The sequence below is a fragment of the Bombus affinis genome, chromosome 15 (assembly GCF_024516045.1).
Source record: "Bombus affinis isolate iyBomAffi1 chromosome 15, iyBomAffi1.2, whole genome shotgun sequence".
NCBI lineage: Eukaryota > Metazoa > Arthropoda > Insecta > Hymenoptera > Apidae > Bombus > Bombus affinis.
In genome coordinates this window covers 4,030,704-4,048,142 of record NC_066358.1, presented here as the reverse complement: position 1 = coordinate 4,048,142, position 17,439 = coordinate 4,030,704, and the positions used below count along the sequence as shown (strand labels likewise).

General features: G+C 38.2%; 1 protein-coding gene and 1 long non-coding RNA gene across 4 annotated transcripts; one reads left to right on the top strand and one right to left on the bottom strand.

Moving 5' to 3' along the window:
- Window positions 1–12: 12 nt before the first annotated feature.
- LOC126924991 (uncharacterized) lies at window positions 13–1,072 on the top strand. The gene is made up of 2 exons (XR_007713773.1): window positions 13–257; window positions 328–1,072. It is a non-coding gene; the product is annotated as an uncharacterized LOC126924991 (long non-coding RNA).
- On the bottom strand, window positions 1,060–17,232 carry LOC126924959 (uncharacterized). Of its 3 annotated transcripts, XM_050740034.1 has the most exons (6): window positions 16,545–16,842; window positions 14,037–14,154; window positions 7,415–7,531; window positions 6,100–6,602; window positions 5,253–5,779; window positions 1,060–3,565 (listed from the first exon to the last, which is right to left on the bottom strand). In XM_050740034.1, the coding sequence occupies exons 1-5, from the start codon at window positions 16,601–16,603 to the stop codon at window positions 5,257–5,259; spliced, it is 1,320 nt and encodes a 439-aa protein (XP_050595991.1). In that variant the 5' UTR covers window positions 16,604–16,842; the 3' UTR covers window positions 1,060–3,565; window positions 5,253–5,256. The 3 variants fall into 3 exon arrangements, with proteins under 3 accessions (XP_050595991.1, XP_050595993.1, XP_050595990.1); XM_050740036.1 differs by lacking the exons at window positions 1,060–3,565; window positions 16,545–16,842 and adding an exon at window positions 17,029–17,232 and having other exon boundaries at window positions 4,432–5,779; XM_050740033.1 differs by lacking the exon at window positions 1,060–3,565 and having other exon boundaries at window positions 4,432–5,779; window positions 16,545–16,836.
- Window positions 17,233–17,439: the final 207 nt, after the last annotated feature.

The following is a 17,439-nucleotide window of genomic DNA, read 5'->3' as shown; positions in this document are numbered from 1 at the left end:
AGACTACTTTGTATTTACTCTAATTATGTGACGTCACGGATACACTGCTCGCCCCACCATTCGCCGCCGGAGGCGCCCGAGCTATGACGAGCGTGCTCGAGCGACGCCGAGGTCGAGCGAGCAACGCGCATGGCGAAGCCACCAGTCACCTGTCGTCTCTTCTCCTTCTTGTAGATCGCTTAGTGCAGTACATCGTGAAACGCTACCAATTTTATACACCGTGCGCCTCTTTCTCATCTCGAACTCTAGTATTCGCGGTTACGTATATTTTTATCGTCACAATCTTATTCTACCACTAATTGATAAGACATCTTCGATTTCCAACAGACACTCCCAAGCGTCGCGTCGTGCAGATAAAACTACATGGCCGATTTTTGTGTTCTCTAACCTTAACCCGATGTAAGAATTTGTGCTCCTGGTGATATGTTGCTTCATGTTCGAACTACGGACTCAAGAAACCTTTCATGTTCGTGTATCTACGTTGAATATTAATATCCCGTGATCGATTAGATTTCAAAATGTCAAACTTTTGCTAAGAGTAATTGAACGTTTGACGTTTAACTCATGACGCATATTTACGGTCTCTGTTATGAATCAGCTGATAGTGCAAGAGTGCCGTTTGTCAAAAGATGAATCTTTCATAATTAGTTGATCATTATCATAAAACAATGTGTTTACGAAGATAAAATACGATATTGATAAAATTGTAATAGACATCGATTGTGCTTTGTAAATTTTAATCATTACGTTTAATGTAAGTGCGGTTACATTTAATTATTTATTGTAAAAACCAAGTGTTAGAATTTAAAGGAATCTATAAAGAATTACGTTAAAAAGTTGAATGTATTTTGAGAAGCATAAAAATGTGTGAAAGATTAATAAAAATAAACAGTAATGATATTCAAGTGGTCGAAATCGGGCAACAAATAATATATTGTAAGAATTTACTGTTTTATAAGTTACTATACGTAAAATAACTATCAATTCCGAATTTAACGAACATGGTCGATATAGATGGACAAGTGTGTCGATAAAAGTGCATAATAAATCACACCACCGTTGGAAAATCATATTTATTTGTTCCATTTATTATCCAAAGCTCATTTCCAATGTCCAATTTTCATAAAAAATCTCACGCGTTGAAAATATTTGCCTTTATCGAACACACAAATTACAAAAATCAATGTCTACCTTTGTGATAGACGTGCTACATTCCCCTGGATTACGCTTTATAGGTTAACTTTGTTTTCTCGTTCCGTATAATGAATAGACTTCCGATAATTTTGCATTCGCGATATAATTCCCTTTTTATTTATTTAACAGTTTTTGTATAACTTTCATATATTATATGACAGAAATTTAAGTGGTTGCTCCAGATAAAGATTTTGTTGTAGCGGAAGGCAACGTGCACGAGGAAATATATAAGAATATATATGTCATATATATTCCTATACATAATATATATACATACACATATATACATATATATGTATATATGTATATACACATACAGATATATATGCATATATTAATGTATATATATGTATATGTATATACTTACAATATATGTTGAAGAAACATGTTTAGATGTCGATAGACGGATTTTAGGCCTATTTCGCGAAACATTGACTTGCATGGTGCTACAATTAGCAAACTAATAGGTACATGCTTGTATAGATTTAATTACAGTGATTATTTCGTTGTTGCTCTTTTCTTTTCTAATTTTCTATTCAGACATCTTTCATGTCCTTCCGTTGCAATTGTTTCATAAAAACGGGACATCATTTAAAGACAGATTAAATGAATGTAAATGAAAATGAATTATTTTCTTAAATTATAGCAAAAAATACAAACAAAAAGAAATGTGTTCGGAACTTTAATCAATAATGCATGGTGCTACGAAATTAAACTTTTTGACTAGATACAAAAAAAAAAAATAGAAAATTTAAATACAAAGTCAAATGCATTTTTTTATTAGTCTAAAAATTAGTTTCCAAGATTTATTTGTTATTATTTCTTACTTGTTTTAGCAAATATTTGGAAATAATGATTTGCAATTAATTGGTTGAAACTTATGCAACGGAATCACATGGCGTACGGCCATTACGAGAAATCAGTTTGTGCGAATTATACACACGTCATTAATCGCTGGAAATCCTTTTCTGCCAGGCCGATCAATGACTATAAAAACTATATTACGTGAATTTTTACCTTAATTTATAAACATTGTTTGATATGACTGAACAAACGACAATACGATGGAGCTGAGAAATAGATCCGCTAATTCATCCGTTAACTGGGTTTCGAATCGAGATGGGTTCTCTGTCTGTAAAAATTGTATGATCATACATCTATCCAATATTTATACGTTATCACGCTTCTTTAAATATATCTTTGAGAAAGAACAGAATCTTACCGATGTTCTAGCACTAATTAGTGATCGTATGACGGAAGAAATAACACTTTTATCACACTCGGAATTATAATTGACATGGCGCGGTCAACGAACCGAATCGAAAATTGCACTGCGCAGCCAAACTTAAAATTGGAGGGAAAACTGTTCTGACGATAGCGCCACTAACCACCTTCGCTATCTAGTTATAGATGTAGGAACTACGATGATTTTTCTCTTGTGCCCAAAATCACGTATGCAAATTTTTCGAAGTTGAGATTATCTTGGACTAATTGGACTTTAAAATTCAGTGCCCTTTTCGTTCTGTGTTATTCGGTTCGAAAATTCATATCTCTCGTAATAACCGTTCTACACATCTTTAATCGTATTTACGAATTTTATTCGAGCTTGTGCATAGTGTAAGAAAGTATTCGAAATTGCGACCGCTTGTGGATCAGGTTATGATTAACGTTGCAACTCAAACTGGCAAAACGAACTTGACAAGCTTTGCTATTTAAGCAATATAGGGAGATACGCAGAATTCTTTCCAGATATTAAACATGTACATTATCGCATACGTTTAAACGACCAATCGTTTATCAATTTTATATCCAGTTTTATGCTCGTAATTATCTAAACTGGAGTTAGGATATGAATTATATTATCTTTTTTCTTAACGTGGTCAAGGTAACGTACGTGACATATTTTTTGTTGTAAAATGTTTTACACTCAGAGGACACTAATTTTTCATGTGTTATAATAATTTTTAGGTGAACTTGAAGACACTATAATTTTGAGTGTTGCGTTTTACGCCATTGTTGCCAATATATTGATTTTCTTGGTCCTCTAAGAGTCAATAACTAAAACAATACGAAATAACAAATTTATTCGCTATTTTAAGTACGTCGGTGACAAAATATCAATGGAATTGAAGGAGTCCCAGCATGTTCCATTAACAATCAATTGTCTAAATCTAAATTTGTCGGTACTGTAACCAGAGCATAAGTGGAGTGAGGAAAATATCACAGCTGGCCCCCGGAAACGTCGAAAATCCAAAATAAAGGAGGGACATTGAGGGCCTTCGAGGAACTGCCCGGTCGTCCCAGCACCGACCTTCTTAAACCTGTTCTTTCACACGTGTTTGCCACGTCGAGTATCATTGATAAAACGTATCTGTAAAATATAGAAAAAATGATACAAATAGTAACCATCTAAATTCTAAAAAAGGATTTTCTCAGTAAGCGAACCGGGCTGATCGGGCTTCCTTTTTGCGCGTATATTCATATTATACATGTATATTCTGTAACTAATAGTAATATTAATTGTATGATCGCTATTAACTATTTTTATTATTATTATCATTGGCTCGCACGCTAAACCGATCGCTGTGCCGGTGACTATACTCACAGGTCTTACTTCGAACTTACTTCTTGTATTTATAGAATTTATTCTGTATTGAATAAAAAAATATTATAATAATTTCTTCAGATTGTGAAACAAAGCCTTAACATTAGGCATTAGTTACTCTTTCGAAATGACGCCATAGCGTTGCATGCACGCTGCGTTAGAAGTATAAGTATAAGTTTTCGAACAAAATATCTTTCACTACCTGGTTTCAATCTTATCGAGTCAATGTTGTTATCCCATAATTCAACGTACCTGAAATTTAGTACGGTCGAGCGCACCGGTACAGTAATTGGCTTCTACTTGTATTAAGGAAAGCGTGTCGAGGTCGCACGAGGCTTCTGAATTTTTGTTCGAAACGCTACTTTATATAGGGAAATTATAATCACAGATTGATTTAGCGCGTAAATTTCTAAGCAGTCGCGCGTTCCACGACTATTCATCACGTTCGTTTCTTTTTGTCCATTCATAGGATTCATCGTTTAGACAGGTATATATGCAATTCATAATTCAAAGTCCATCATAGTGTTTGGTCGCTAAAGGATATTAGGTTCTTCGTGTCTTTGCTTGTCGATCGCATTCAGTTTTCTTCTTTCGATACTCATTAAATATTCATGTTAATTATATTTAATTAATTATTATATAACTCACAGGCTATTCGATAAGAACACGTAAGCATTATTTCGTCAAGGATTATCAGTTGTAATTGTCATTAGTCTGACAAAGTCTAGTCAATGGTCTGAAAAGACCATTAAACGAAAGATTAATTTCAGGTAAACTTCCAAATATACTCCATACAGGTGTACTGACAAATTGCTAAAATATTTAATGCCAAACATCTGAAACAATGAATCCACCAAATACAACAGGTACAGATAGACTTTGAAACAATCTAAACATGGCGATTCAAAGGATACATCTAGCTGTTTCCTGAGATCTTTACGACATACTTCAAGCAGTCTGATATGAGGAACCCGTACGTAAATCTCGTATCTACGTACTTTCGTACTCGAATTGAAGCCTCGCACGAACGCGGTGCCGTAAAATCGTTAAATTTCTTAAAATAATTTCTTTTCTCTTTCCTAGTGTCATTCATGTCGCTCGAGAGCTCTCCCTCACAAAAGGCTACCGCTTTAGAACATACCTATCAATGAATAAATAGTCTAAAAGCATATCACAACTAATACTTTCAATTGTTGCTGCTTTGATTCAGTTTGCTTGCAAAAGCATTAAGAAAAATTTTGTTAAAGAACTGTAGCTTATTCAAAGTGCATTTCCAAGTCAGCTTTTTATATGTATAAATTGAATGTTAGAGTTTTTGGCTGGAAAATTCGCTAGTGTCCCTATACCAATCGCTCTCTTTCCTCCGTTAGCCTTGAAAGGAAAAGCGTACACTCGAGCGAGCAACTCGACGTAAATCATGGACCTTTTATCGAATAATCGAACATGTAAGTACTTAATTACTCCGCGTCCCCAGTATTTGTTCCCCCATCGTCTTGATTGCTACCATTCGCAGTTTCTGCAGTATTACCAGCAGATTCTACTTCGACGTTTCCTTCGACCGAAAGTTCGGTCACTATTATTCTTTCTTCTGTCTCCTCTCCCAAAGGATTTTCGTCCTCTTCGGATCCTTCCTCGGGTTCCTCCGCCAACAAATTCCCTGTTTCGTTCAGACATTCCGACATCTGTTCCTTGTCTTCTATGGTTTCTTCCTTAATGGAAATCATTTCTTCATTTCTGAACGCGTCCGCAACTTTCTGCTCGATGGTTAGCTGTCTGACAGCGTTCTCCAAGTTCTCTCGTAAAACTCGGTTCATCTTCGTTTCTTCATCCTGCCACGTTGACGGCATGAACGACATCCGTACGGTTTGGTACAACCTCTTAAATCCTAATTTCCTGTATAAACTCTGACTCGCATCATTTTCAGGACGTATCACAACGAACGGCTGGTACCCCTTGTCGACGACTTTTTTGGTCAAGTACCTACGATTTTACTATTATGAATGGAGAAGTATCGTTGGTGTAAGACTTTTTCGAGATTATTTACCGTAACACATTCGCTGCTACTAGAATATAACGATCTACCTCTGAAAATGTATTCTGTTTTTATCAGGAATGCCTCTTTTTTAACTAATGTTCTTTTTCTAAGTACGGTGTTCACCGTTTTGTTAGTTTCTCAAATTTTTTTTTGAAACAAATAATCACGTCAGTAGCAGTGAAAGTGTTAAACTAGTTCATCAAGCAATGATCCGATTATAACATGAAAATATAAGATATAACAATAGAAGATAAGATTCGTCTACCTTGCTAATTTTGTACCGTAGCCCTTCCGTCTGTATTCTGGCTTGGTCTGCATGGAGAACATGGCCCCATAGTAAGACTGGACCATCCACGCTGCTAAACTTCCCTTAACAAAGACTCCTGCTGCTGGAAGGATTCTGATTAGCCGCAGAAAGACTTCATGACACTCCATATCGTTAGCAGGATACAGTTCATAAATTCCTTCGGCGTGTTCTGCTTTCAGCGGTTGAACTTGTATGTCAGGATCTGCGTCCTCGTCAGCTTCTTCCACGCAGTTTAGGTTGTTCGGGTCCGCGCACATGTAGACATCTCCAGCCACCCTCTCTATAGTTCCTATCCCCTCGTAAAGACGTGTCAACTCTTCCGCTAAGGCATAGTGTATGAAGTTAATGTACAAAGGCTTCGACCAATCGATCAAAACATCTTCGTTCCTCAATAATGTGAGTAGTTCCAGTCGGTCGTTAGGACAAAAGACGCCCACGCTCTCGAACAGCAAACCATGAGGCTGAAAGTCGATGAAGTGATTACGTTAAAGAAGAGATTGGTCTTCTGCCGGCGCTAAAACTAAGGGAAGTTGTGAAAGGCCTTGTCCTCGGGCGCATGAATTATTTATCATTGGGTTTTGTCGCCGAACGTTCAGATTTACTCTGCCCCGACTTTTAACGTCGTAAAATCCCATTTGAAATTTAACTTTGTCCCTTTGGAGAATTTAGGCACCTTGGTTTCAATGCGATCAAACAAATAATTACAATGGAAAATATCAAGGTTCACGCGTTTTGATTTACGAATTGGCAAATTTCAGGAAAAGACGAGAGAATTTAACGGTAACAAGTTATCGAACGCGCAAGATTGCGGACACGTTAATTAAGTAAAGAACATCGAGCGAGATAGAGTGTAGATTAGAAGAGTCACGACTGAGGTCAGGTAATGAACTGGCAAGGCTGTGAAACAAAAGATTGGCCGAAAGCCAAGCAAGTATCTGGGCCAACTTTTCTGCACCTCTACGCGATACGTTCGGAAACAAGATGAATTTGCCAAAGGCTCGTGAGATGGGTACACATTCCTTTTTCAATTTTACATTTTTTATCCGCGTGAGTATTTAATTGAATCATCGAGTACTTTGTTTCATAGAAGCGACTTTAAAATATTTTATCTTATAAATTTATGAGAGAAGATAAATTACACGGACAATGTTCGATATCTTTTTCCCTGATATACTCGAGGGAAATAAACGTAGTATGAGTGCACTGTTGCGAGATAGGATCAGTCGCGGTTAAAGTATAATTTGAAACGAATGGAGATTTATTTTATACTCACAGATAATGTCATTCCGGGGAAATGTAAGCAGATCGCGTCCTCGGGCCAGTTATTAGCTACGTAGAAATTAAAATCCCATACTCTGTCATGCATGTAGGTCAACAAAGTTTGATGGAACTGTAAAACAAAGAGGACAGTTACGTTAAAAGCTGCAAACAATCGACGAAGAGTTTGTACTCTGTTTCAAACCAGTAGTTTCCCAGCTGAGTAACCACCTTGCCAAGTAAACGGACAAAATGACAAGTAATCTTTTTGCACTGTAGCAGTTACAAAGCTGTGGATCCGCGAAGAAACAGTTGGAAATCTTTTCATCTCGCGGAAGAATTAGAAGAGTACAAGCTCTTGGGTTAGTTAAGGGGTGGATTTCTTTCCCGTAGTGAGCATTGACTAAAGGCAACGTCTGAGATGAAAAGGTGTATATTTACAGGGAAGCTGCAAGATAAAGAGTAATCTAGCCAAGGGCGACGCTCCAGACGTCGGCTTTTAAAATAAAACACGTGCTACCTCTGATACGTTCGTGTCTAAAGCATTCCCTTTTTCTTCCTCAAATATCGTAACGATTTTCAATTTTGCAAGGGGGAAAACAGTTACGATGAGTTCCATTCGTTCGACCACTTTTGCCACCAACAGACATCGAAATCGAATCATATTGCTACAAAAGACTATGGTTGCCAATAACTGTAACAGACGACCATTTAAAATTCTAGTGATATCTGTATCGATTGGAGAATATACATATTGAATGCAGATGCATCATGTGAGCTACCAGCTCCGTAACAACCTCTCGGTTGAAAGTAAGTAAATAATCGACAGTATTGCGGAACGTCGTAGTCTGTCCTAGATTTTATATAACCGTTGCATCAGACAGAATGGACGAATATCATGCACGATACACTGCGAACGTTCTAGCGATTTCACACGTCAATTTAATTTGTAATTTGAATACGACCCAGTAGTTTCACGTAGTCGCGAGTGTTTTGCCCGTTACTGCCGATATCTTTTCTATCATTTTTATTTTTATTTTTTACGTTTCATTTTTTCGTCAGGCGTATGGGATTTTAGCTTCCTTGGCCGCATGAAAGACAGGCAAATTCCCCGCATCTCGTTTTCTGAAAAAGGAACGTAAACGTGCTCGCTTTTACTTGAAATATTTTTGTGAGCACAGATGTCTTGTAATAAAATGTTTCACATGCATCGCGTGAAGTATGACCGGCGTAAATTTACATATCACTGGCTCGATCGTGAAAAGAGCCGAGAGAGATGATGCAAATAAGAAAGTTGCAGGAATTGTGCCGATTCGTTTGGTGTCTTTCGAGCGAAAATGCTTCTCTTCGCGCTCGACGTGTCGCACCTCGTATACATAAAATTAATTTTGAGAAATTGAATCTTGATATCCAGTGAAATATTAACACGTAAATTTGTTTCAGCAATCCCTTCTTATCTAATTCCCTATGTCAATTAATCTTAAAAATAAACCCACTGATAAAGTTCCTTTTTCATTCTCTCTTTAAAATTTCATTTTTATTATACACCGGCAAAAGTGAAACTAAAGAAGTTTATTTACCTTATCACGGCCTTAAAAAATCCAACGTTATTGAACAAACTTCAAATTGCTGGCGAGATAAAAGTCATGCAAGCTAATTTACCCGGTTTAGAGATAATAATAGAGTAACACGTAACATGCGTTAACGTGGCGAATAAACGAGACCTGGCAGCTTTATTATTTTTAATATATAACCGTATTTTTCCTTTTTCCTTAATGAATATACTTGCAACCAATGTATACGTGTTTCACGCTTCGTATCACAAATTCTGTTTTAACAAAAAGCAGAATATTACCGTAACAGAAATACTTCGTTATTTTATGAACAGTTGATTGATATTTCTTCAGGTCATACTAACTGTACCTATTTATATGAAAGAAAAGAAACGAAATGGTGCCATTATGTACACTGCTGTTAGTAGTAGTGTACTATAGTTATCTTACCTCATCGCCACTTGCTACCGCTGTAGACAATCTCCCCTAAGCCGAAGAGCTAATGTAAGGAAGAAAAGATGATGTATGTTGGACTTCGAGTTTCTCTCGCTTCATCCACTTGTCACGGAAACAAAAGAAGAAAGAGGCGATTGAAAAAGTGGTCCGGCGAAGCTACTCATTATCGAACCTCTTCGAGACAGGCTGTCGTTGCTCGTTAAGGATCATCATGACGCGTTGTAAGCGTGCAAGGAGCATCGATTCAAATGCGGATTCGAAAAAGCCGTACGGCATCGCGTGTGCACGTCCGGACACAACCTTGACCTTGCCTTTTCGTTGGTTGGCACAGCTTTATTCGAGGATAAATGACGTAGCCGGCATGCGCCATCGTTTCATGCTGGCCAAGCATTATAACACACAACGCGAGTACCAATGGTCATCGTTAATTCTTCCGAATCGCGCAAACTGCTAATGCGAGGCGGGCTCGCAGAATAGATGAAGAAACAACTGCGGAGAACCATTCCTTGCGATCTGAACAGAACCATCTTTTGGAATTTTGCATTCAAGAAATTAAAGACGGTGCGTCTGTATCCGGTCACGACCAAATTTTTGTATCTTTGTTAGTTAGTTTTCGAAAGATATCCATTGCGAAGAATGGTGATGCGAAGTACGCTATGAGGATTGCAAAATGATAAAACGCAATAAAACTACCTTTCGATCATCTTTTTCAAAGAAAGCCTAAACGCGAGAAGATTATGTATCGCTTGTGCCTGGCATAATACAAATGGTAAATTATAAACGTTATACGAGACGTAAGAGCTTATGATCGCAGATAAGCAATCGACGACTTTCTCGATAACATTAAACGCTTACAACATCGAATTCCGATGGAGTGTCGCAAGAACGAATCTCTGTCGATATCGCAGTGAGATTACGAGATCAACGCCGTGCGTTGATCATGGAAACGCAACCTTGGCCTTGACTCCGCTACACCTTGCACATCGGTACCGGAATTGAGGTGGCGTGGCCAGCAGTCGTAACACCGGTAGTCCCGCCAGCCGTCGACGAGCAACAAACAAAGCTCTTTTTAGATCGATAACTCTCTGGCTCGAGAGTGAAAGGCGAAAGAGAAAAAGATGGATCGATGCCGGCGGAGTCTCTCTGTAAATTCGTTCCCTCGCCGTTTTTAGCTTTAAATATTTTAACATTGCTGACACGAAATTCTTCAGGTTTACTGTATAATGCACAATTCAGTCATGATTACAAATTTCAATTACGCCTTTATTACGATATCTTAAATTACTTCGATCTATGTGCTAGGGTGTTCAGGGAAAAGTATACAGGCTGTTGCTTATTCCTACTATAGGTATTCGAGTGTTTTGAACGTCTATCGATACCTATTACTGTAGCAGTACGTGCGAAGAAAATACCGAGGTCGTAACGAATGGTTATGAGACATTTAGTATAGATATGTACTGTATTATAGATACATACTATGTGGTATCTTTTCTAGAAAGAAACTTTAAAATTACGTACAGTACTTTCTTATTTCCATTGATATTTTATAGATATGCGTATAAAATGCTACAAAAAAGGAAGAGGAAGAAGATCCTATAATCGATGCTTGAGATGAAATGTTTAACGCGAACACACTATAACGAAGAAAAGGAACGAAACGGCACGAGTAAACTTAAGGAAAAGAAACTGTACGTATAACGACGCAGCGTAACAATGAGGAACGGAACGTGATACTCGAGGAGAATGAACGGAAAGAAAACACCAAAATCAAGAAGATGAACTGAGATGCCGATTACGCTTGAACGATAAGACTGATAATACAGATGATACTGATATCGCTGAAGGTGGTCTCTCCGGTTCGCCGGGTATATCGATCGTGGTTGTGATGTCATAACGACGTCGGCCGAATGAATTCGGTGGAGATCGGCTTCAAGACTTTCGACACCCGAGATTCGGTGTACGGTGCGTAACCTGCCGATTTGTCAGGCCACTACATGCGGCGAACGTTGCTGCAACAGCGTGCGTAGAAGGCAGTTTATAAGCCGAGATAGCATCATAAATGACCGATAACGGTGATCGATATTATCGTTAAAAATATTTTTATAATTTTAAAAAGTAACTTTTTTTCCATACGTTTTCCATTTTATACGTTTCTTTGTCATCGATCAAATGGATATTGAATACAGTTCCCTGACTGTGTAGGAGATTAGCATTCATGAGATACTAATGTATGCATGGGGACGCGATCTGTTTCACAGAAGTACTTCATCGATAAGTACAACGTCGAGCGATTTGAAATTTATAATCTACATTAGATATCGAAATTTATTAAAAATAGCGCATGTCCTGAAACATTTGAGTGGCTGTGCGTAGTGAACTTCTTATCGCGATGTTAAAATGAGCTATGGTACAGTCGTTCAAAAAATATCACCTTTATACACATGGCTGAACGTGGCGAACGCACGGCGATGGTGATGAACACGAGGACACGTTTTAACATCGCGTAATCGGTGCACACGCGATTGATCTATCGAAACGTGTCGTCAGAAAAGAGATTTCAGCCTTGGTTTGGTATCATACGTTAATACGTGCCTAGCTTTCTATGTACCACTTAGAAAAAATATCACGCCGCGTTGCTCGCGCCACTTTACGACCCTGCGTGCAAATATCCCGGCGAGAATATCGCCGTTGCACAAAGCGACCTGTACACGGTTACGACCTTGACACTAACCTAGCACAACGGCCGACCACTTATACCGGGTTACGGCGGAAATACTACGCAAGGATCTCTTCCTTTACACCGGTAATCTCATCCTGTCGATCCTCGCCCCCTCTTCCCTCGGGAGTGCTGCGGATATCCTCCCCCTATCGCCCGGCCAATTTTCTCCCAACTCCACGACAGATTCTGTGTCCCTATTTCTTCTTCTCACTGTACATTTATCTCAAATATTGTTTCTTTCTTTCACTCGTCCTTTCTTTGATCATTTTTTAAGTTTATCCTAATCCTCCACGAGATCGTTTATGCGACCCGAGATGCGACGTTTTATTCGTGCATTTCTTCAAAGCGAATTTTTCTCTTTTCCGAAGAACCTTTCGATTCTTGGGTCCTGCGAGGATCTATTTGTCTAATTATCATAAATCTCGGACACCAGGGACGCTATCCCGTACCACATTATCTGACATGTAACATCGAATAATAATCGACGGGCTAAAGATCGCGCTGCTGTAAGTCAAGATCGTAAGGATTTCTTATTTCAATTCTTAAATGTACCATCCGTTTAGTTCCACATTTAATTAAGTTAAACATTTATTCTCTGTCGATATGTTTTCAAGACTCGAAGCAATATAGCGAACTTTTTATAATAATAAATACAAATCGTTAAGAGCCTGTATAGTAAATGGGGAAGAAAAATTAGGCCTGGGTAGAAAGGATGCAGCTTGTTCACGGAAGATGCGAATACATGTATAGTGAAAGTTAAAATCATAAAAAGTGACGAAGGTTAGATCAACTTGAGGTCTATTTTGGAACGTCTTCGAGCCGATCGTGTTCCAAGTTTAGGATAGAAAGCTAACGTGAACGTCTTCCAAGGACTTCAGGCTGCGGAGCGATAATTTAAAGGTGGCAAGCGCGTGCAGGTATTGGCCTTCGTTCGCACTAAATTCCTTGTGGGTTGTTTTATCGCGTCGCAGTGAATTCCAAGGACCTTAACCTTGCGATATTAATCGCGTGGTGCATTCAGCGCGCGTAGATTTACGTGTCACCTTTTCTACAGCAGCGTAGATCTATGTGTTCACCTAGCCTGCATTTCTAACCAAATTCAAGGTCTCGTCTGGCACTCGTAGCGTGATTTAGAATCGCGTTTTTGAGCAGAAGATGACGCGAAGCTCTTAATTAAATTTTCGTCCGCAAAAATTGGCCCGCGAATCTCGTAAATCAGCCGCCTTTCACGTATTCGCATTAATGCCGCAAAAAAATATAGTAATTTCCAGAGAACCACTGTAATTATGCGAGCGTTGGAATAATTTATTCGGAACCGGTTATTTTGTTTTTCGAAATGTAAACGCGCTCGAGATCGATCGCTGGAATTATTATTAGTCGAAAACACGGCATCCGACAGGCACGGGGAATATTTTCAAGCAAGGGAAACCTAATTTGCACGTGTAACGAAACGAATTAAGTTTTTCCGTAGGGCACGTAATTTCTGATTCATTGGTTTTTGCATGAGAAAAGGTACCATTAATTACGGAGAAATTTAACTTATACAGCATTCAACCGTAAAACCCTATTCCATTCTCTTCAGAATTTGCATGTTCTATCTATTTCTTCATTTTTTAACATATATTCGAAATGTCTCGTGTCTTTTATCTTCTGAGCAAAAAGACTGTTACGAAATAACGATTAAATATCTGAAATTGAACGAAGACAAGTAAATATGGTACGAAGAAAATGAAATAGTAGCCGTGATATACAAATAGAAGACGGTAGTATTTGAAATGGGTAATTTCAGTAATCCATAATAGAAACTCTAAGGGAAAGACAAATTACAAACTCTAGTGGTCTTGCCAGGATTTCCTGAATTTTTTTGCGTAAACGTGAGCCGAGCAAATTCAAAGGGAAATTGCACGCACCTTTAAGGATTCGGGCAGATAGCCAGCAAGGAAGTCCAAGAGTCGAGGCAGCTCTTCCTCGGTGAGCAGACGAAAGTTCCGGCCTCGTTCCATCGCTTCGGGGCACTCCATGCTGAAACTAATTACCAAGAGATGATTGTGTAAGTGGCACGAACTTTCGAACCTCAGTCGGCCTCCGTCGGCCATAAAACACGTGACTCTATGTCCCTGTTCATAACATGTTCAATGATATTGCTTCCTCTTCCATTGAATTTCTAAAAACTTTCTTGTAATGGTTTATTCCGTAAATTTCCCTTTTTATACTCGACTGTTTATTCTGATCTTTATGTCGTATGAACGAAAATTGTGAGATAGAGTGTCCTCGGAACGACCCTATACAACTGTAAAGCGATCTTTAACGATCTCTAAAATAACTTTCCTGTGACTTCGGATAATCTTCGAACCCGTGACTTCGCATGATTTGACATTAACGCGACCTTAACAACGAACGACGTTCGTTTAAGACACGACATTGATTCCAATGTTGAATAATTAAAAAAATGACAAGGAACGTCAAACATTATTAGTTGCGGTCTTATTTCCGATGAATCGTATAATTTGCAACGATCGGTCTCCAATTACTCATTTGCAACAATGACTCGACAGTTGATCGAACGTTTTAATTTTTCAGCAATAATAATCGAAGAAACATGGAAACATCGTAAAGATGAAAAAGAAATACATAAATTGACCTGCGATTAGCGAGCATTAAAACCACGAAACCTTATTTCCATGCTCGTTCACAGATGTTTATCGATGGACGGTGATTACATAATTACAGGTACTTTTGAACTTTCAAATGTTAGAGAGCCAACACTTTCTGTGCATAGTCAAGGTCTGACTTTGGTTTATCGTGGCAAGCAGAATGTGTCCACGTGCTACACACATCCATCATCGCCTGCGCTAATTGTTTCAACCTTCCAACCTTATTTCGCATGAGAGAGAGAGAGAGAGAGAGACGGAAATAGACAGAAAATTATAAATGAAAATTTAATTGGATAATTACAAAGATGACGAACACACTATGAAGACCAGCACATTCCTTTCAAGGGTTTTATACATTTTTACAGACTTTTGTGGAGCACAGAATTTGTCAAAAACTCAGGCCCGAAAGCAATAGATATTTTTGAGTTAAATACGTATTTAGGGCATTCAGAAAAAGAAAACGTCGGATTTTCGAAAACGGATTTCTAAAAGATTTTCTGGATGATACTAATTTAGCTTCTAAGAATTGCAAAACAATTCCAAAAAGATAAGAATTGAATATTTCTAAGAGATCAAAATTTAAGATATTCGGTGCTCGAGAACTTTAGTGATTTCAAAGGTTAAAGAATTACGTGAAATATAGAACAACTAAGGATGACTTAATCTTTTGTCTATATACATAGTGGATGAAGCTAAAGCACATTATCTTTCAAATATCGATAGCGTGTGTTTGTAACAACCTTATCTAACCCTGTACTATCAACAAAGTCGTCGATGAATAAAATATAATCTCTGTGCTCTTCGTCATTAGCTGAGAATTAGGGGATCCCCGATGCCATTTTAACAATGCAATACATTATGGCACTATAACAAGAGAATAACGTTAATCGAAATTAAGATAAACGATCTCTCTCTTTAAAAAGGGATCTTGCTTTTCTTTGCAGGCGATTTATTTTATCAGCGAGAAATTACAGAAGCCATGAAATTTAGCGTTAATAGAATGAACGTTTAGTATTTTAACTCACTTTTGTCAGTAGATAAATGAACTGTTGTTGACAAATTAATTGTACCGTGAAAATACTTTACGCAGGATATCAAAGTACACTGAATTTATTAAAAGCAAACTATTAAACTTGCTGACCGCGATGTAGCCTTTATCGTGAAAGATTAATTGCTGTAATCGATGGACCGAAAACACATATGGACAATATCGATTAGCCGCATGTATAAACATAAGGTAGTATATCGGAAAATTGAACGAAAACATTGAATTTTTATTGAGTTCTATGTCTTATACAAACAAACTCGTTGTTATCAATAAATTAATTTCGGAATAAATTCATTTTGCTGGATACCCTTGTCCCCGAATAAATCGGTTAAAGTGTAAAACAGCGTAACTTTCGATATCACGGACGCCATTACAATTAATACGAATATTTATTTTGCAACATTATATCAAGCATACTTTTAACAGTACGATGATTTAATTAAATCGGGCGATTAAACGAGTTTTTCAGCATAGGATAACGATATGTGTGAAGAAAGAAGGTAATATCACTGAAAGAAGTAAGTATAGACACAGGGAAATCCAGCAAGATGTAATAGGATTGTCCCTCATGACCCATAAAATCCCGAGAGCACTGAAAAGAATAATTCTTTTGAACTCGCCCACCTATTTTATTTCTCGTTTCCTCCAAAGAGCGAATATTTTTGATTTAGATATTTCGTCAGACGTATTCTTACCAATTTATTACCGTAACTTACCCCTTGCCGCATGTCTGCGTAATTGCTTCCCTATTTTCACAGTGAAATAGAACAGGCATCGTCCAAATCTAGTTGATTCAACGGCACCGTATTTCGAAATCGGTGGAAGAAACATTTTTAATCAACCACAGAAATAAGAATGACAAAGAAAATGATAAATGAAGAACAAACATCGAGACGTGGCACGTTCACAGCATCCCAAGCTGCTTACGATGAGTCTTCACTTACTGGTAAGTAATCAACGATTATATACGTGCCTATTTGCAGGTTCTTCTCTGCGGAGAATTACACCGGTGTCACGATAATGCCACAACAGGAAGCACTATGTAATCGGAGCCGCTTAACGCGCAACAAATAAGCTCCCAGAGGCGCACTACCGCCAAAAGATCGTTTGTAGGTGTCATTCGCAATAATACCAATTTATCGCGTTTACGTAATTATTACAAGAAAAAAAAAACACTATCATTAGATTCGTTCGATTTACCTGAATGAATCGCGTGAGCCTTGTTCCAGCAAGACGAAGAAGAATCACCGCGATCGACGGATGTTCGATTGTCGAAAGAAAGGAGAATTACGCGACGTAAGATCGGCCGGAGGTGAGAATGGCTGCGGGCTGTTGTCAAGGGGTAGTTCCAACGGAGGCACCTGCCCTCGCCGCCCCCTGAACCCGCACTGCCGCCCCTGGGTCACCGTTACCCTCCTTGCACCGACCACCGCCGTGCTGCTCCTAGCGCAGGCGCTCTTTCATTTCAAAGACGTATCACTCCCTCTCGGTACCCAGCACTGCGCAATTTCGGATTCAATCTACCATAGGGATTCTTAATCGAATTTTTGTAAATTATTTGGTTCAGGAAAATTTAATCGATGTAGTAGTTCTGACTACAACAGAATATAT

Coding starts and splice junctions, on each gene's coding strand:
- LOC126924959 (XM_050740034.1), bottom strand. CDS start 16,603: ATGCCTGTTCTATTTCACTGTGAAAATAGGGAAGCAATTACGCAGACA. Junction 6,603..7,414: donor TCCCCGGAATGACATTATCT/GTGAGTATAAAA, acceptor ATCGACTTTCAG/CCTCATGGTTTGCTGTTCGA. Junction 5,780..6,099: donor TACGGTACAAAATTAGCAAG/GTAGACGAATCT, acceptor GTAAAATCGTAG/GTACTTGACCAAAAAAGTCG.